Below are 21,763 nucleotides of genomic sequence, written 5' to 3'. Positions count from 1 at the left end.
GATGCAGAGAGGATGTTTCCCCTCAAGGGGGAATCTCAAACTAGGCGGCATAGTTTTAGAATAAGTGGTTGCCCATTTAAGAAAGAGATGAGGAGGAATTTCTTCACTCAGAGGGTCATGAATCTTTAGAATTCTGTACCCCAGAAAGCTGTGGAGCCTGAGTCATTGAATATGTTCAAGGCTGAGATAGACAGATTCTTGAATTATAGAGGAGTCAATGGTTATGGGGAACAGGCAGGAAAGTGGAGTTGAGACCAAGATCAGATCAGCCATGATCTTATTGAATGGCAGAGCAGGCTCGAGGGGCCATATAGCTTACTTCTGCACCTATTTCTTATGTTCTTATTTCACCCTCCTGCTGGTGAAATATTCCTGTACTAGGTTTTGTCAGATGATTATAAATAAAAATTGTATTCATTGACTTGTCAGCTTGGTGTAGATTCAAAGCCAGGCCCCAAGGATGTAAGATGTTCCAATTAACAACATCGCTGAGACCTCCAATTGCATAATGGTTTGAATATCACATTTTTTTGATAACTTTTTTAAAGCAATTACAAGAAATATAAAAAATAAAAGCCCCAATTTTTGTAAATGGATTTATGGATTAATTAAAGCAACACATAGAGGAAACTATTGGCAGTATTGTAACACAAAACACTGAAGCAAACTGTGGATAAAGAGAAATAGCAATGACAGAGATTTCCCGCAACATGCAATCAAGAAGTAATAAGTCAGAACTAAGATCATAGAAGAATGTGAACACTTCAGTAAACTCCAGGGATTGCAAATTCATTGACCATAATTATACATCTTGAACCAGTACATGGTCAGACACTGAGAAGAATCACACCCAATCTGACTGTGACTATGAATATCTATATATGTACATTATGTGAGTGTGTCACAGGAAGAATTTGTTCGATTAAATGGTTCCGCTATTTTGCCGAGAGTTAGAAACAAGAAACAGTTTGTCTCAATGAATGTAATTGCAATATCTTTTTCATAAAATTAGTAATAACATATTACATGGAGTTGTCATGTTACAAAGGTGATATCATTCATCATAAAGGGTGGAAGACCCGGCACCAAGCTCATGGTCTACAGAGCAGTAGTGATACCCGCCCTCCTATATGCTTCAGAGACGTGGACTATGTACAGCAGGCACCTCAAAGCACTGGAGAAGTACCACCAATGCAGCCTCTGCAAGATCCTACAAATCGATTGGCAGGATAGATGCACCAACGTCAGTGTTCTCGCTCAGGCCAACATCCCCAGCATCAAAGAAATATAGAAACGTAGAAAATGGGTGCAGAAGTACGCTATTTGGCCCTTCGAGCCTGCACCACCATTCAATAAGATCATTCATCTCAGTACCCCTTTCCTGCTTTCTCTCCATACCCTTTGATCCCTTTAGCTGTAAGAACCATATCTAACTCCCTCTTGAATATATCTAACGAACTGGCATCAACAACATTCTGCGGTAGAGAATTCCACAGGTGAACAACTCTGTGAGTGAAGAAGTTTCTCCTCATCTCGGTCCTAAATGGCTTACTCCTTATCCTTAGACTGTGACCCCTGGTTCTGCACTTTCCCAGTATCGGGAACATTCTTCCTGCCTCTAACCTGTCCAGTCCCGTCAGAATTTTATGTTTCCATGAGATCCCTTCTCATTCTTTTAAACTCCAGTGAGTACAGGTCCAGTCGATACAGTCTCTCCTCGTATGTCAGTCCTGCCATCCCGGAAATCAGTCTGGTGAACCTTCGCTGCACTCCCTCAATAGCAAGAATGTTCTTCCTCAGATTAGGAGACCAAAACTGTACACAATATTCCAGGTGAGGCCTCATCCTGTACAACTGCAGTAAGACCTTCCTGCTCCTGTACTCAAATCTCCTCGCTATGAAGGCCAACATGCCATTTGCCTTCTTCATCGCATGCTGTACCTGCATGCTAACTTTCAATGACTGATGTATCATGACACCCAGGTCTCGTTGCACCTACCCTTTTCCTAATCTGTCGCCATTCAGATAATATTCTGCCTTCCTGTTTTTGCCACCAAAGTGGATAACCTCACATTTATCCACATTAAATTGCATCTGCCATGCATTTGCCCACTCACCTAACCTATCCAAGTCCCCCTGCAGCCTCTTAGCATCCTCCTCACAGCTCACACTGCCACCCAGCTTAATGTCATCTGCAAACTTGGAGATATTACACTCAATTCTTTCATTTAAATCATTAATGTATATTGTAAATAGCTGGGGTCCAAGCACTGAACCCTGCAGCACCCCACTAGTCACTGCCTGCCATTCTGAAAAGGACCCGTTTATCCCGACTCTCTGCTTCCTGTCTGCCAACCAGTTCTCTATCCACGTCAGTATATTACCCTCAGTACCATGTGCTTTGATTTTGCACACCAATCTCTTGTGTGGGACCTTGTCAAAAGCCTTTTGAAAATCCAAATACACCACATCCACTGGTTCTCCTTTGTCTACTCGACTAGTTACATCCTTAAAAAATTCTAGAAGATTTGTCAAGCATGATTTGCCTTTCATAAATCCATGCTGACTTGGACCGATCCTGTCACTGCTTTTCAAATGCGCTGCTATTTCATCTTTAATAATTGATTCCAACATTTTCCCCACTATCAATGTCAGGCCAATCAGCCTATACTTCCCTGTTTTCTCTCTCCCTCCTTTTTAAAAAAGTGGTGTTACATTAGCTACCCTCCAGTCCATAGGAACCGATCCAGAATCGATTGACTGTTGGAAAATGATCACCAATGCATCCACTATTTCTAGGGCCACTTCCTTAAGTACTCTGGGATACAGACTATCAGGCCCTGGGGATTTATTGGCCTTCAATCCCATCAATTTCCCTAACACAATTTCCTGACTAATAAGGATTTCCTTCAGTTCCTCCTTCTCGCTAGACCCTCGGTCCCCTAGTATTTCCGGAAGGTTATTTGTGTCTTCCTTCGTGAAGACAGAACCAAAGTATTTGTTCAATTGGTCTGCCATTTCTTTGTTCCCCATTATAAATTCACCTGATCCTGACTGCAAGGGACCTACGTTTGTCTTCACTAATCTTTTTCTCTTCACATATCTATAGAAGCTTTTGCAGTCAGTTTTTATGTTCCCAGCAAGCTTCCTCTCATACTCTATTTTCCCTTCCTAATTAAACCCTTTGTCCTCCTCTGCTGAATTCTAAGTTTCTCCCAGTCCTCAGGTTTGTTCCTTTATCTGGCCAATTTATATGCCTCTTCCTTGGATTGACCACGCTCGATCAGCTCCGATGGACGGGCCACATCGTCCGCATGCCTGATACTAGACTCCCAAAACAAATGCTGTACTCAGAGCTCTGACATGCCAAGCGAGTCCTATGTGGGGAGATAAAAGGCTTCAAGGATACCCTCAAAGCCTCCTTGATAAAGTGCAACATTCCTACCGACACGTGGGAATCCCTGGTCCAAGACTGCTCAAAGTGGAGGAGAAGCATCCAGGAAGGCGCCGAACACCCTGAGTCTCTTCGCAGGGAGCAAGTGAAATCCAAGTGCAAACAGCAGAAGGAGGGCACGACAACCCAAGCACCCCACCAACCTGTCCCTTCAAGCATCGTCTGCCCCACCTGTGACAGAGACTGTAGGTCCCGTATTGGACTCATCAGTCACCTGAGAATTCACATTAGTGTGGAAGCAAGTCATCTTCGACTCCGAGAGACTGCCTAAGAGAGAGAGATCATCCATCATATATCTCCATTGGATAGCTAGTTGGCTTCAAGACAGAAAGCAAAGAGTTGGAGTAAATGGTAGCTATTCACAGTGGCAGAAGGTGGGTAGTGGTGTTCCATAAGGATCAGTGCTGGGATCACTGTTGTTCACAATTTATATGAACAATTTTGAATTTAGAATCAAAAATCAATTTCTAAATTTGCAGATGACACCAAATTGGGGGGGGGGGGGCAATAATGAATACTGAGGAAGAATGTAACAAATTACAGGAGGACATTAATAAACTTGCATAATAGGCATATAATTGGCAAATGAAGTTCAACAGAGATAAATGTGAGGTATTACATTTTGGTAGGAAGAATAAGGAGGTCACTTGTTACTTGGAGAGCATGCGTCTAGGTGGGGTAGAGAAATAAAGGGATCTTGGAGTACAAATACATAAATCAATAAAAATTGGGACACAGGTTAACAAGGCCATAAAAAAGCAAACCAAGCACTAGGGTTTATTTCAAGAGGTATAGAATTGAAAAGTTGGGAAATTATGCTAAACCTGTATTGAACCTTGGTTAGACCACACTTCGAGTACTGTGTACAGTTCTGGTCGCCATATTCTAAAAAGGATATAGAGGCTCTGGAGAGGGTGCAGAGAAGACTTTCAAAGATGATACCAGAAATGCGAGGGTATACACATCAGGAAAGGATAAACAGGCTGGGTCTCTATTCTCTTGAAAAAAGAAGACTGAAGGATGACCTAATAGAGCTCTTTAAAATTATGAAAGCTTTTAATAGTCGATACAGGGAGAGGGGCCGAAATTGCCCTCCGCCCAAAATGGGGCGCACCTACTGATTTCGAAGGGTTCCGTCTGCCTCAATGCATGGGGCGGACAATCCGGAGAAATTCAGTTTTGTGGGGTTTTTTTGAGCAGGGCGGAATTGATCTCATCATCAGGGCAGATTGGAACGGCCGTCGCTCTGAGTCAACAGCGTCGCGCTGATGACATCGCTGACATGTCACAACGTCCTTCCCCTTTAGTGGCAAATACTGGGCCAACATGGAGGGTTTCGGCCAGGCCAGCGGTCTGGCACCCAAAAGGGGATGCCGGGCTGCCTGTTGGCAGTCTGGCCGACCCCATGGCCAGTATTGTTGGGCCGACCTAGCAGTCGGCCAACAATTAAAATAAAATGGCGGCCGTGGCATTGCGCCCTGCCCTTTAAGGGTGGACACGTCACCCAGCCACAAGAACTTCCCACAGGGAAAAGCTGTCAGTGGCAATTTCTCCCGAGGGGCAATTTCTCGCGAGGCAATTTCCCACGCGGGGCGGAAAGGGGGTGGCCGATGGTCAGTAAGGGGTCGACGGAGCAGCAATATGGGTGGAGCGGGGACATTCTCTGCCAGGAAAAGCAGAGAGGGGGCAATTTACAAAATGGCGGCCCTTCCGTGCCGACCGAGCAGGGAATGCTTACCGACCCATGGTCATCGCTTTCAGGCAGGCAGTCATGGCTTTTATAGAAAGGGTCAATTTTGGCCCCAGAATGTTTCCACTTTTGTGGAAGAGCATAACTAGAGGCCGTCAGTATAAGATAGTCACCAAGAAATTCAGTAGGGAATTCATAAGAAAATTCTTTACCCAAAGAGCAGTAAGAATGTGGAACTCACTACCACAGGGACTAGTTGAACTGAATAGATGCATTTAAGGGGAGACTAGACAAGCATATGAGGGAGAAGGGAATAGAGGGCTATGCTGATAGATTTAGATGAGGAAAGACGGGAGGAGGCTCGAGTGGAGCATAAACGCCAGCATGGACTGGTTGGGCCGAATGGCCTGTTTCTGTATCGCATGACTAAAAAAATGATTAAGAAAGGGAAGATAGACTATGAAAGTAAACTAGCACAAAATATAAAAACAGATAGCAAGAGTTTCTATAGGTATATAAAAAGGAAAAGAGTGGCTAAAGTAAATGTTGGTCCCTTAGAGGACGAGAACAGGGAATTAGTAATGGGGAACATGGAGATGGCAGAAACTCTAAACAAATATTTAGCATCAGTCTTTACAGTAGAGGACACTAACAATATCCCACACTGGATAGTCAAGGGGCTATAGGGAGGGAGGAACTTAACACAATCACAATCACTAAGGAGGTGGTACTCAGTAACATAATGGGACTAAAGGCAGATAAATCCCCTGGACCTGATGGCTTGCATCCTAGGGTCTTAAGAGAAGTAGCAGCAGGGATAGTGGTGCATTGGTTGTAATTTACCAAAATTCCCTAGATTCTGGGGAGGTCCCAGCAGATTGGAAAACTGCAAATGTAACGCCCTGATTTAAAAAAGGAGGCAGACAAAAAGCAGGAAACTATAGACCAGTTAGCCTCACATCTGTGGTTGGGAAAATGTTGGAGTCCATTATTAAAGAAGCAGTAAGCAGGACATTTGGAAAAGCATAATTCGGTCAGACAGAGTCAGCATGGATTTATGAAGGGGAAGTCATGTTTGACAAATTTGCTGGAATTCTTTGAGGATGTAACGAACAGGGTGGATAAAGGGGAACCAGTGGATGTGGTGTATTTGGACTTCCAGAAGGCATTTGACAAGGTGCCACATAAAAGGTTACTGCACAAGATAAAAGTTCACAAGGTTGGGGGTAATATATGAGTATGGATAGAGGATTGGCTAACTAACAGAGAACAGAGAGTTGGGTTAAATGGGTCATTCTTGGGTTGGCAATCAGTAACTAGTGGGGTGCCGCAGGGATCAGTGCTGGAACCCCAACTATTTACAATCTATATTAACGACTTGGAAGAAAGGACCGAGTGTAATGTAGCCAAATTTGCTGACAATACAAAGATGGGAGGAAAAGCTATGTGTGAGGAGGACACAAAAAATCTTCAAAAGGACATAGACTAAGTGAGTGGGCAAAAATTTGGCAGGTGGAATATAATGTTGGAAAGTATGAGGTCATGCACTTTGGCAGAAAAAAATTAAAGAGCAAGTTATTATTTAAATGGAGAAAAATTACAAAGTGCTGCAGTACAGTGGGAGCTGGGGGCACTTGTGCATGAAACACAAAAGGTTAGCATGCAGGTACAGCAAGTGATCAGGACTCCAATGGAATCATGGTCTTTATTGCAAAGGGGATGGAGTATAAAAGCAGTGAAGTCTTGCTACAGTTCTACAGGGTATTGGTGAGGCCACACCTGGAATACTGCGTGCAGTTTTGGTTTCCATATTTACGAAAGGATATACTTGCTTTGGAGGCAGTTCAGAGAAGGTTCACTTGGTTGATTCCAGGGATGAAGGGTTGACTTATGAGGAAAGGTTGAGGAGGTTGGGCCTCTACTCATTGGAATTCAGAAGAATGAGAGGTGATCTTATCAAAACGTATAAGATTATGAGGGGGTTTGACAAGGTGGATGCAGAGAGGATGTTTCCACTGATAGGGGAGACTAGAACTAGGGGGCATAATCTTAGAATAAAGGGCCGCCCATTTAAAACTGAGATGAGGAGGAATTTTTTCTCTGAGGGTTGTGAATCTGTGGAATTCGCTGCCTCAGTGAGCTGTGGAAACTGGGACATTGAATAAATTTAAGACAGAGATAGACAGTTTCTTAACGGATAAGGGATTAAGGGGTTATGGGGAGCGAGCAGGGAAGTGGACCTGAGTCCATGATCGGATCAGCCATGATCGTATTAAATGGCGGAGCAGGCTCGAGGGGCCAAATTTGCCTACTCCTGCTCCTATTTCTTATGTTCTTATATCCTATGTCATCCTATGTAACATTTCTGGAACTATGGACTGCAGTGTGAATAATACCAAGTGGCAGTTTGTTAATGAATTGGTTAGCAGATTCAACACAAGCTAAAATAAGAGATTTTGCATGTAGAATTGCAGCATATCGATGGGTCAAGCATGAACAGAACTCTTGTTTGCTTTTTGAAATCTTTGAATATTTAAACAGTTCTGTATTTCCCTTCCCGTTCCCTTTGTTTTGTTTCTTTTTAAATGCTGTTCATCTGTAATATCTTCCAGTTTTGACAAAGGATTTGCACCTGATACATGAAGCTGACTGACTGTGTTTCCAGCATAATTCTTAGATTTCCAGCATATGTTTATTTTTTGCTTTTTGTTTAATTACCGTTGCTATGCTGCTGTACGTGGGTTACACAGCCTTATGTTTTCTAATTTAATCATTGTGCTTAAACAGGGACTGTCCTTTTGCTCTGTACTTTCTTTCCATTACCAGTCTGTGCAATGTAGTCCATCAGAAAATTGATTAGATTCAACTAAACTTTGATATATTCCATAATTGAGACATAACTCTACTGTATATATGATTACAACATTTCATATGTTCATAGATTTACTCAGTCGATGTTATCCAGTATCACACGGGAGAAATGTAGTTATTATCTCTTGAGAGTAGACTTTTCAATAAAATCTTACCTTTAACTGAAGTCACAATAATCAGTATTTCGTAATTGTTTCTAATCAGTCCTACTATTCTGTTTTCTTTTGCTATTTCTCCTTTTCACAGAGGGAAAAATACAGTGGGTGCATGGGGTGAGTCACATGATCAGATCTCCTTCTACCTTCTCTGACCTTTGCACCGTCTGCAGGTTATTTCATTAGGTGTTGGCTGGGCTCCTTGCCCTCTCGTCTTTGTGATGTTTTCTTTTTTAAAAAACTGGTGAACACTTGTATAGTGTTCTGGCTGGCATGGCTCTGCTTCTCCTGTCAAATATGGCTCATGGACAAATACAGAGCTGACTCTGCTTTTGCTTAACTATTGTAAACTATAATGTAGATTGCTTACATGGGTCAGTCTGTAAAATACATGACAGTTACTTTTTAAACACAAACACATCTTATTTGTTGGATCTCTGATTTCACCAGCATGGACGTCTGTGCTGCAATTATAAACATACATCCTCTTACTATGAACTTTTTAAGATGAGACGATAATACAGTAAGGCTTCAGTGATTATGGATGATTAATGGGTGATTAATGAGCCAGTTTATGAAACAAACGGGTGCCCAGGACCTAGGTCATTGAGATCCACTGCCTGATAACAAGGGTGCATATATATAACTAAGCAAAGCTCTTCGCACTAGACAAAGTGGAGAGACGCAAAACAGGCTGAGCCTAGAACAATCTGCACATGACTAAATCTGACTGCGAAGTGGAGCAGGCTCTTCATGGATTCCCTCTTCAGGGCAACAGACTGTGTTTGTTATTGCTCTTTCTGTCACCCTATTAAGACATAAGCAAATGCAGCAGCTCATTACTTTTCACAGGTTATTCATTAAACACAAAACATTGTCGGTGCTGATCTAGTTCTGACCAGTTTCACCAGCTCCAGCTGGTGACATTGAAAATGGTCACATTACTGTCCTTACCGAATTGAATAATGCACCAAGAAACTAACTCCAGCCATGAGGTTCAGCCAAGTGAAGGATCTTCCCTCCCCTCAAACATTTAAAATCAATTGTAAAAAAACAAAATCCTAAATGAAACTGTTTGGTTTCTACCTCTGAAAATGAATTAACAATATAGAATGTAGTTTGGGCATTACATTTACCTTCACAACATGTAGCTTGACATACATTGACAAGCTGTTTCCACCACTCGTTTTCACTTCCCATATAGGCCTACAAAAAACGACCAACAAGTTCAAGAATAGTTAATACAGCCACAAAATGCTAACAACTCAAAACAACCCTAAATCTAGGCCATCATGTGAAAACAAGCAGTTACTTGGCCCCGATTTTAACACCAGGTGTACTCCCCGATCAGGCAGTTGGGTCTCAATGATGTCATTGGGCCGCAACATGCATATGTAAAGAAGGACCCTGTTGGCTCCGGGCGTGTATCTGTTCTGCCTGCTCAGGAGAGCACGTTAAAATTGCAGATGTTGCGATCATGGCGGCTTTCGGGCAGGTTAGAGCCAGGGTGATTTTAACTGCCCACCTGCCAGGCTTTTGCTGAGCGAGTAGGATTAAAATCAACCTCATGCCAAAGGGCCACAGGCTTGAAACATAAGCTGAGGGCTGTACCCAATAGATTTTTTTGCTAATATTGCAGGAAAGATAAAATGACAGTACACAAAAACACAGTTTGCATCAGTGATGGAATTTGATATTTTTGAAGGGCCTGTGAATGCTGAAAGGATGAGATTTATCTTTTGCGGGGATGAGGGTGTGAGAATATTCCCTCCCACCCCAGAAAATGTGGCTTTTTGACCGTTTACTTTGTGGAATTTTTAGTATTTGGAGTTTGGCGTAATTCTTCTTTTCAGCTAAAAATGATTGATCTTGGAAGGGTTACTGTTTTTTCAGTATGAAAATAAATGATGACCAAAGCAACAACCTTCACCCTCCCATGGCCAATGACAGTGCCTATTTAACAGGGTTAATGGTAGCATGGATCATCACACTATATACAGCAGAATGACTAACATGTCAACAGTAGTAAGTTACCAACATCAAAGCCAAGATTAAAGCGATCACAGTAAGATGACAAGCTCATGTAAATTAAGATATTACGGTCAGAGTCTTGAAAATCAATAAGCCGGAGAGACGCATAGGAAACTTATTCAGATTGTCAGGGGTGGTTGGAACCATGATAGAAAATTGTGGAATTTGCATGAGAAGAGCTTTCAGACATGATTTTTAGGTCTCCAAAGGACTGAGTGAGTAATTAGGGCCGAGAAGTCAATATCTTCACTGTAGGAGGATAGAAATGAGAGATAAATGGACGACTAGTAACATGGGGATGATAAGGCACAGTCGCAGATGAAGCAATGCTTGGGCCAGGGGCCTAACTCCCATATGGTGAGATGGGGGAGGTGCAGAAAAACAGAGATCTTCAGAACCTCACACTCACAAGTCAAATTGCAGAGTAAACCCAAGATTCAACTGAGAACACCAGGAAGAGGACAAAACCCACCTCCCCTTCCTTGAGCATAATACTTCAAAATGGGAGACCTTAGACAAGTAAAAGTAGTCTTGGATAGATGAAAGGATCGTATCATTTTCCCCCAAGTCAGCCATCTTTGGATTTTGTAGCAATAATAAAATCTCATTTATGTACAAGCAAATTGTACATTCTTTATCTTTTAATCTTAGATCCTGGATGGGGGAGTTTGCCCTTAAATGTTTCAAAGCCATTACAAAAAGTAATATTTTGCCTCAAGTAAGCATTTCCTCATGCCTCGCCCAATTCAAAAGTAGGGGAAATCATACTATTCAATTTAACTGAGATGAAAGGAGCTCGATTCAGCATTTTAACCCACTGAATAAAGTCAGGACTAAAATCAACCAAGTGATTCCACTCAACTCTGCTGAAGGTTTTCCAAGCATTTGTTATGAGACATCGCTAGGCAATAAAAAGGGAATACATTTTCTAAGAATATCTGAAGCATAGCAGTTCATTGGTGCTTCCGTCCAGATTGAAGCAGCTCAAACCTGCGGGTAAAGGTGAAGGGGTGGTATCTTGGCAACAATGGAAAGAAACCATAAACAGTCAATTTATTTCCCTCTCAAGCCCTGTTTAATCAAAATGTATAATGGTTTCACAAAGAATATATGTGAGTAAATGTATGCAATAAACTGCTATCTAACACGAATGCAGCATGTTTTTTTCTTTGTTTCCAAATGAGCCCTGTCATACTACATGGTGTTGACGGTGAACTTCTTTGCTCAGGGACATGCTACTGCTACAGGCAACATTGATTGAAGTCCAACCTTTAAAACTGCTTTCCACTATGCATGTTCCAGGTGCAGAGTGAATTCCTGCTGGTTACTGAGGATCAAAAAACAATGTGCATGCAGGAGTTGTTTCTGAAGTAAACTTTATTGTGTGTAAAGTATACACAATTAAAAGCTGCCTGAATAGACAAAGTAAGATGTGCTTAGGTCAGACCTGCCAACTTGCCTTAATTTCCATAATAATCACCTGCATTTTTAAATATCAAGCCACTTATTTCATTATTTAGTTTACTGGTATATTTTGCATCACATAGAATACATGAAGGAAAAAAGAAAAAAAAAAGATGCAGATACTGGAAATCGGAAACACAAATAGAAAATGCTGCAAACACTGAGCAGGTCAGGTAGCAACTGCGGAAAGGACAGAGGACTTAACCTTTGAGTGTAGCCCCTTCGTTAGAACTCAATAATGTATTACGGGTTTGTGATAACACAAAGAAACCAGGCGGGTAGTTAAAATTGTCCATGGGACATGCCTGCTGAGATCCCATTCTCTTCCCACAGGTTCCAATTTTAACCTGCTCTTCTGAGAGGCAGGGAAGGACACCAGCTGGAAACCGGCAGAGTTCTTCTTTAAATATGCAGATCAGGCTTCATCGGGGCCTGACTGCTACTTTAACTGGGGCAGCCATTGTGGCTTTTGCCAAGAGGAGTCGGGGCCAGAGGGGGTCCAAGAAGGCAAATCATTTAACTTTTTTTTTTACTTTCCTGGAGGAGTAGGACTGCTTATTCAGGCATCATAAGGGTCTTCCCTGGGTCTTCCCTGCCCCCCTACCTCCCCCCCCACCCACCGACTGATCGTGGGGCCCTCTCAACCCCCTCCCACAACTTACCCAAGTGCCAGGACTGTTCCTCGGCCTCCTGCTGCCCAATATTGTGCTCCTGCCACTTCCTGCCAGATTCAGGTGGGAGGCTGACTAATTGTATGCAGAGTTAAAATCTCCCTGATATCACGCCAGCCAGATCAGGGCAATTTGCTGCCTGACTCGCCCCTCACCCATAGTCAAAATTGGATTTAAAGTTTCTAATAGTCCGAGCTAATTTGTTTACACTTCATTTTCACAGTAGAAATATGACACCAGTGTTATTAGATGACACCGCTAAAAATTTAATTACACCACTATTGTCACCAAAAATCCAATGGGGAATTCAGAAAAAACTTCTTTACCCAGAGAGTGGTTGTAATGTGGAACTCGCTACCGCAGGGAATGGTTGGAGCACGGGTGTTCATTCCGAGGACCTTATTAATATTGGCTCAATGTTGTAAAAGACACTTTATTCCAGCATATGTAGTCAGTGTTGGGCATTTAAACTGTTGTGTTCATAAACACAATAAAAAAAAATAAGTCTGACAACTAAAGGAATGGCCTTTTGTTTGGTGCCTTATATAGAATCATAGATAGAATGATATGGCACAGAAGGAGACCATTCAGCCCAACGTGTCTGTGCCACTCACCTGCTCTTTGCCATAGCCCTGTGAATTTGTTCCCATCAAGTATATATTCAATTCCCTTTTGAAAATTAAATCTGCTTCCACCACCCTTTCAGGCAGTGCATTCTAGATCACTGTCGCATGTTGTCATTTGCCTTTTGGGTCTTTTCCCAATCACCTTCAATCTGTGTCCTCTGATTACCGACCCTTTTGCCACTAGAAACAACTTCTGCTTATTTACTTTTTCAAAATTGTTCATGATTTTGAACACCACTATCAAATTTCCTCTTAACCTTATCTGCTCTTTGTAGAATAACTCAGCTTATCCAGTCTCTCCACATATCTGATACCATTCCAGTAAATCTCTTCTGCACCCTTTCTAAGGCCTTGACATCCTTCCAAAAATGTGGTGCCCATTGGCATAACCGGTATTTTGTAAAGGTTTAGCATAACTTCCTTGCTTTTGTACTCTATTCCTCTATCAATATAGCCAAGAAGCCCATGTGCTTTTTAACAGCCTTCTCTTCTTGTCCTGCCATCTTCAAAGATTTGTGTACATGCATCCCCAGGTCACTCTGTTCCTGCACCCCCTTTAAAATTGCACCATTTAGTTCATGATGCCTCTCTTCATTCTTCCTACCAAAATTAATCACTTCATACTTCTCTGCATTAAATTGCATCTGACACGTGTCTACCCATTTCACCAGACTGTCTACGTCCTCCTTAAGTCTGTTACTATTCTTTTCATTGTTTACTGCATTTCCAAGTTTTGGGTCATCTGCAAACTTTGAAATGATACCCAAGTCTAGGTCATTAATATATATCAAAAAGAGCAGTGGTCCTAATACCATTGTATACCTCCCTCCTGTCTGTTTTTCATCCCTTAGCCAATTTTGTATCCATGCTGCCATTCTCCTTTTAATTCCATGGGCTTTAATTTTGCTGACAAGTCTATTATGTGGTACTTTGTCAAACGCCTTTTGAAAGTCTGCATACACAATATCAACCGTGCTCCCCTTATCAACCTCTCCTCTCCTTTATTTCATCAAAAAACTCGATCAAGTTAGTTAAACATGATTTGCCTTTAACAAATCTGTGCTAACTTTCAATTATTAGCTCATACTTTTCCAAGTGTCAATTAATTTTGTCCCGGATTATTGTCTCTAAAAGTTTCCCCACCACTGACATTAGGCTGATTGGTATGTAGTTGCTGGGTTTATTCCTTTTTTTATACAGGGCTGTAACATTTGCAATCCTCCAGTCCTCTGGCACCACCCCAATATCCAAGGAGGATTGAAAGATTGTGGCCAGAGCCTCTGCAATTTCCACCCTTACTTCCCTCAATAACCTAGAATGCATCCCATCCAAACCATGTGACTTTTCTACTTTGAGGACTGGCAACCGTTTAAGTATTTTGGTTATCTATTCATGGGATGTGAGCATCACTGGCAAGGCCGGCATTTATTGCCCATCCCTAATTGCCCTTGAGAAGGTGGTAGTGAGCCATCTTCTTGAACTGCTGCAGTCTATGTGTTGAAGGTACTCCCACAGTGCTGTATGTAGGGACTTCCAGGATTTTGATGAAGGAACTGCAATATATTTCCAAGTCAGGATGGTGTGTAACTTGGAGGGGAACCTGGAGGTGATGGTGTTCCCATGCGCCTGCTGCCCTTGTCCTTCTAGGTGGTAAAGTTTGCGGGTTTGGGAGGTGCTGTCGAAAAAGCCTTGGCTTTTGACTAGAGATAATAAGGGTCCTGGCTTGTCCAGGTTTTGATCTGCCGGGCAGTGACGGGTGATTGCTCACTCTCAAATGCTTCCATAACCATGGCTAGATTTGCGGGCTGCGCCATTTCCACCCTCGTGGTGGGCAATGGCAGCCTATTGAGAGCATCGGTGCAGTTTTCTGTGCTTGGCCTGTGGCGGATGGCGTAGTTGTATGCGGACAACGTGAGTGCCCATCTCTGTATGCAGGCCGATGCGTTGGTATTTATCCCTTTACTCTCGGAGAACAGGGATATAAGTGGCTTATGGTCAGTTTCCAATTCGAATTTTAGCCCAAACAGGTATTGATGCATTTTCTTAACCACGTAGACTCATGCTAACGCTTCTTTTTCAATCATGCTGTAGGCTCTCTCAGCCTTAGACAGACTCCTGGATGCATAAGCAACCGGTTGCAGCTTCCCGAAATCATTAGCTTGTTGCAATACACACCCGACGCCATATGATGACGCATCACATGCTGGTACCAAACGCTTACATGGATCATACAACACAAGCAATTTGTTTGAGCATAACAATTTTCTCGCTTTTACAAAGGCATTTTCTTGGCTTTTGCCCCAAACCCATTTGCCCCCTTTTCGTAGTAAGACATGTAGTGGTTCTAGCAGTCTGCAGAGACCTGGTAAGAAGTTACCAAAGTAGTTCAAGAGTCCCAGAAACAACCGCAGCTCCGTCACGTTCTGTGGCCTCGATACGTTCTCGATTGCCTCCGTCTTCGAGTTGGTGGGCCTGATGCCGTCCGCCACAATCCTCCTCCCCAGGAACTCTACTTCAGGCACCAAGAAAATGCACTTCGAGCGTTTTAACCTGAGCCCCACGTGGTTGAGTCGACTAAGAACCTCCTCCAGGTTCTGTAGGTGCTCGACTGTGTTCCGACCTGTGACCACGATGTTGTCCTGGAAGACCACTGTGTGCGGGACCGATTTCAGTAAACTTTCCATGTTTCTCTGGAGTATCGGCGCAGCTGATCGGATTCCAAACGGGCATCTGTTATAAACAAAAAAGGCTCTTGCGCATGTTGATGCAGGTGAGAGCCTGCGATGATTCCTCCAGTTCCTGCGTCATGTAGGCTGAAGTCAGATCCAGCGTCGTGAACGTCTTTCCTCCCGCCAGCATTGCAAAGAGGTCGTCGGTCTTTGGTAGTGGGTATTGGTTCTGCAGGGAGAAACGATTGATAGTTACTTTGTAATCGCCACAGATTCTGATGGTGCCATCTCCCTTGAGGACTGGGACAATAGGACTGGCCCACTTGCTGAACTCAATCGGTGAAATGATGCCCTCTCTTTGCAGCCAGTCTAGCTCAATCTCTACCCTTTCTCTCATCATGTACAGTACTGCTCTTGCCTTGTGATGGATGGGTTGCGCTCCCGGAATTAGGTGGATCTGCACTTTTGCTCCTTGGAATTTCCCGATGCCGGGTTCGAACAGCGAAGGAAATTTGTTTAAGATCTAGGCACACGAAGTGTCATCAGCGGGCGATAGTGCTCGGACATCGTCCCAGTTCCAGCGTATCTTTCCCAGCCAGCTGCTGCCGAGCAGCATGGACCCATTGCCTGATACCACCCAGAGTGGTAGCTTGTGCACCGCTCCATCGTAGGAGACCTTTACAGTAGTACTGCCGATTACAGGAATCAGTTCTTTCGTGTAAGTTCTTAGTTTCATGCAAACTGGAGTTAAGACTGGCCTTGAGGCCTTTGTTGCACCACAACCTTTCGAAAGTCTTTTTGCCCATGATGGACTGGCACCCGTGTCCAGCTCCATTGACACCGCGAGTCCATTTAGTTCAACATTCAGCATTATCGGAGGACAATTCGTGGTGAATGTGTGCACCCCATGTACCTCTGCCTCCTCTATCTGAGGCTCTGGTTCGTCGTAATCCTCCGTGGATCTGTCCTCCTCTACAACATGGTGGTTTGCATGTTTAACAGGCTTAGCAGCTCGCCTGCACATTCGTTGGAGGTGTCCCATTGTTCCACAGCCCTTGCAAACGTACTCTTTGAATTGGCATGAATGGAAACAATGATGACCCCTGCAGCGCCAACAAGGTTTTAATGGCCTTGCATTCATCACCCTTGATGGTGGACTCAGTCATCTGTGGACGTGCAGCTTCAGGTATGTGTGACCTGCCCTGTATGTTACGATTCGAAAACAACATCACTTTGTTCACAGTAATTGTAGCAGCACTTGTGTGCTGAAAGATTTGCATCGTATTGTCACTGGTGGCAATGAACGCCTGGGCAATCGCTATGGCCTTACTCAAGGTTGAGGTCTCTACAGTCAAAAGTTTGAGAAGTATGGTTTTGTGGCCAATGCCAAGTACGAAAAAGTCTCTGAGCATGTGTTCCAAATGTCTTTGAAATTCGCAATGTCCTGCAAGGCGTCCTAGCTCGGCAACATAACTCGTCACTTCCTGGCTTTCAGACCTTTTGTAGGTGTAGAACCGGTACCTCGCCATCAGAACGCTTTCCTTCGGGTTCAAATGCTCTCGGACCAGTGTGCACAAATCATCATATGATTCCTCCGTGGGTTTCGTTGGAGTGAGCAGATTCTTCATGAGGCCATACATTGGTGCCCCACAGATGATGAGGAGGATCGCCCTTCGTTTGGCAGTGCTCTCTTCCCCAGCTAGCTCATTGGCCATGAAGCATTGGTCGAGTCGCTCCACAAAGGTTTCCCAATTATCTCCCTCCGAAAATTTCTCCACTGTTCTCTGCATCTTTGGGTTCGCTATCTGTATCTCATCGGCAGTTGTTGTGTATGGAGAAAGTCAGACTGAACACTGTGAGCTCAAAGTAAAGTGTGAAAATCTTTTATTGCAGGTCTCCATCGTGCCTCTCCAACCTGTGAAGCCTCCTTAAATACCTGTGCTCCCAAGGGATTATGGGATCCCTTGGGACTCCATGGGATGAGCCCTCTGGTGGCTGTACAGAGTAAATAAAAGTCCACATATATAACAGAGCTAATACTGGACACATTATGTGCCCCCATAAAGGCACATCTCCAGTGAATGTTGAAATGATGCACAAGACACCAATGGCAAATGTTGTGTCATAAATTTTACTGCAACAAAGTCACAAAAACACCTCCACCAAAATAAAACAATATAATATACGTTATGTTGCAGGGCACTAAATAACAATGAAACTTTTTTACTGCTGCAAGTTTCGGCTCGGGCACACAAAACCCGTTGTGTAACACCTGACTTAACGCCAATGTTCCTCCAACTTACATTTTCACTGAAACTTGCAGTTAGTGACACAAATTATTTTCAGGCACTAACTTTAACGCGCCACCGCGATTAATGTCCCGAAATCCAAAAAGTCCCAAATCCAGCCAAAAGGGTTGTAAAATAACCAAGAAAGTGGGAGGCCTAGAGAATTGCAAGAAAATGGGAGAGCTGGAAATCCTGGTAGTTGGGTGTGGCATTAAAGTAGATTCGAAGATCAAGATATAGCTGAAGTCCAATCGTGTCCTTGTAGCTGCTTCAGTACATACCATGGAGTCTCAGGAGACATATCTGGACTGTACAGCCACCTAAGAACTCATGTTAAGAGTAGAAGCAAGTCTTCTTCGATTCCGAGGGACTGTCTCTGATGATGATGATCTAGGAGGAGAAATTCGGTCCCGTCTCTGTGGCGGCGTTAATCAAGGCGGAGCGGTACTTTTAGCGCCATGAAAATGTTTGCACCTCCCGTCCAGAAATTCGTCAGAATCAATCGAAGAGCTGACAGGGGCACTAAATCAGCCCTTGCACACCAGAGCTGAGGGGACGCTAATGAAAATGTTGGCGCTAAATTGCGTCTGCGTCGAACTCCGATTCAGATCCCGGGAAAAGCCGAGTCTTAAAGGCACGGCATAGTAATACACACATTTCAAGTTTTCAAAATCACTTTTTCTTAAGCTGAACTCTTATTTCTGTCCGCCGCTGCAAACTCAGAGGCTCACCACCGTGTTCTGTGTAAACATTGCACTGTCTGTGACCTCGTCCCTTTAAGTAGCCATCAGGTAACAACTCTGCAGGCCTGCACCAACTGTTTTTCCAGATGTTATTTTTGACAGCTGCTAAATGAGGCGGCCGCACCTAATTTTACGACCGGGGCGCAACCTGGGGCATTGCACCAGGAATACGTCATGATCGGAGTGATCATCAGCAGACAGGCGCTAATGGTTTGCGCCCCCTTTGAGCCTCTAATGAATTTTCGGTCGGGGCATTAAACGCTGCGCTCCCGGTCGGTAAACTCTTATGCTCCCATTAACACCCCCTCTGGCCACTAGCTGAGGCGTGAGGCAACCGAAAATCCAGCCCCTCATGTTTAAATGAGTGTTTGCATTAATCTACATATATCTCAAGGTATGGTTCTAACAGATTCAGCTGTTCTGATGTAGAGTTTATTCAATGAGGCAGCAGCACTAACAGCTCTTTCCAAACCCATTGAAACAGGGCAAACTAGCATATAAGTTACAGAAACACAAATAGAACTGAGTTGCCTGGGTTTTGTGGGTTGGATTGCTAGAGATTTGAGGACTGGAAATGGACCATGGACTGTAGTTTTCTGTGGAATGTTTTTACCAGAATTCTTGGGTATGGTCAATGTGACTTTTTAAGTGGTGTTCCAACATTTTTTGGAATGTGAATTATTATTAAGGGAAGCTAGATAAGAACGTGAGGGAGAAAGGAATAGAAGGACAAGTTGATAGGGTGAGATGAAGTAAGGTGGGTGGAGGCTCACATGGAGCATAAACATTGACATTTATTCCAAATTCCAGCATCCACAGTATTTTGCTTTTGTACTGACATAGATCTGTTGGGCCGAATGGCCTGCTACTGTGCTGTAAAATTCTATGTAATTTTATAAAAAATAAAAATATAAATTGGTAATTTGATACTACTAATTATTGTGAAAAATACCTATAATAAAGTGCCACTTACTTAGTTTCAGGTAATGAAGGTACAATTCTCTTTCTGTTGGCTGGAGTACATAGCAAAGTTAGCCAAGTATACACAAGAATAAGCTGAACAATACATTTCTAACTCCCATTATTTACTTGGCCTGCAGTCAGCGAGGCATAGCCAAGGTTTAGGCCAGTAGAGGACAAATAATCAGTGCTCAGTTACACAAAATCAAACACTCATTCTTCTTTGCTTCATATTCTCCACACGCCATAGGAGTCTGGCTTCTTTCCAATAGGATTGGGAATGTGTGTTTGACACGTATAAACTGCCACTGTACTGGTGCTGACACATGCCCAGCTGTTCCTGCTCCTTACAGAGGCAGGCCCTGCAGTCTGGGTCAGTTCAGTTTTCCCCAACTCCAACAATGGATCCATTGCTACCAACACCATTTACGTCTTGGACCTGGCTGCAGAGTGTCGGCTTTCTCCCGTCGGTGAATCATTGAGTTTCAATGGAAATCCTGCTTAGCCTGTCCTTTTCATTGTGTGCTTTTAAAAAAAAAAAAATTTTTTTTAAAGGAAGGGAAACCCTCTTCAGTCCCAGATTTTTGAATGGATACTGTAGCTGGATAAAGGCCTCTGAAGGATTTCAAGCACTGTAGAATTTGTAACAGCATGTTCTTCATTATATAGATGCTGGCAGAAGTTTGGTGTTTTAGATTAGGAGGCCTCAATAGCTGTTTAAAAAACCATAAAACCGGGACATCGTGTTGGTCTGTGCCTGCAATTTACTGATAATGAGTAAATAAAGGACTGGAAAATTCACTTGAAAAACTTGTTCCACATTGTTTTACCGGCTGTAAACCAGTCACTGGTTTTGCCAACTGAACGTATTTTTGCAGAAGGGACTTCGAACTTTTGCATTTTGCTTATTCTGATTTTCAATCATTCTAGTCAGCTGATTGTGTATTGAATTACAAGTGCCTATTCTGAAAATTTGCAGAAGGTATTTAGTATGGAAAGGATTGCGGTTACCTACTCATGGTCACTGATTACTAACCGCTAAAGGGGAAGGTTTCCATTTTTCACTAAATCTAACAAAGTCATAACCCCTTTTGTAATGACAGATTTATAATTTTGATACACAGAGAGAAAATGTTCCCTCTAAATTGAGACATGCACCAATAAATAATATAGATTATTGATCCATTTAAACTGACTCAACAACATATACCAACTACTAACTTTGATAAACGTTAAGTTTCCATCTTGAACTTTGTGAACCTTGTCATTGATTTTTTTTCCCCTTTAGGTGAAGGTGATCGCTCCCGAGTACTATGACAATCTGCCCCAGCACTCTTCCTGGGTTCGTGTGCTGTGGGACTTTGTTTTTGATGACAGCATTGGCCCTTACTCCAGGATTAAGAGGGAGTGCAAGCTGGTGAAAGATGACTGAATGACTGAGAGAAAATGAAAAAAAAAGAAAATCCTAGGATTCCTGGAAACCAGAAATAAAACCAAAACCGCTGAAAAAAAAACACACCAGGTTCATCAACATCTGTAAAGAGAAAAGACAAGTCAACAATTTGATTCAAAATGTTTATCAGACCCGACAGATCCACTGTGCATTTCCAGCATTTTTTGTTTATATGCAAGACAACTGATCTGTGCCCACAATGCCAAGAAAAATAGATCGGCATTATATAAGATCGATAACAAAACAAATTACATCAATTTGAGCACATTTGTAAAATAATTCTGATTCTATTGTTGACCCTGTGTTTTTTTACCACACAGAATATAATTAGATTTTCACAGGATGGTCCATTTTTAGTTTGGGTTGAATTTACTGGCTTCACACTGACATTAAACTTGTGTATAAATTGGGTGTCAAGACATGAAGTGACTCTGAAATGAAGCAGAGTGAGTCTCCCTCCTCTTGGGGTCTCACTATGGTGAATGTCGGATCCCGACTCTGGAGTCAGGCTGTATTTACACTGTAGCGTTGGTGTGAAGCAGCACCATTTAGTAGCAGCACTAGTGTTGTGCGAATGTACCTTTAGACTGTAGGCAGGTCCAGGAAAATGACAATTGTTTATGGGAAACCACTTTCTTAAGTTTTAGGCTCATGGAAAGGCACAAACAGATGCTAATGTTGTTGGAAT

At 42.9% G+C, this 21,763-nt stretch overlaps 1 protein-coding gene across 1 annotated transcript in view; it reads left to right on the top strand.

The window, feature by feature from the left end:
- The window catches only part of degs2 (delta(4)-desaturase, sphingolipid 2), a 106,645-nt gene extending 85,591 nt beyond the window's left edge, over window positions 1-21,054 (top strand). The window contains exon 3 of the mRNA XM_070877526.1: window positions 20,911-21,054. Within this exon, the coding sequence (XP_070733627.1) occupies window positions 20,911-21,054 (144 nt within the window). The remainder of the gene's footprint in view (window positions 1-20,910) is intronic.
- Window positions 21,055-21,763: the final 709 nt, after the last annotated feature.

Source organism: Pristiophorus japonicus, chromosome 4, assembly GCF_044704955.1.
Source record: "Pristiophorus japonicus isolate sPriJap1 chromosome 4, sPriJap1.hap1, whole genome shotgun sequence".
NCBI classification, from domain to species: Eukaryota; Metazoa; Chordata; class Chondrichthyes; family Pristiophoridae; genus Pristiophorus; species Pristiophorus japonicus.
The sequence above is the reverse complement of the archived record's forward strand: the minus strand, read 5'-3'. Positions and strand labels throughout refer to the sequence as shown.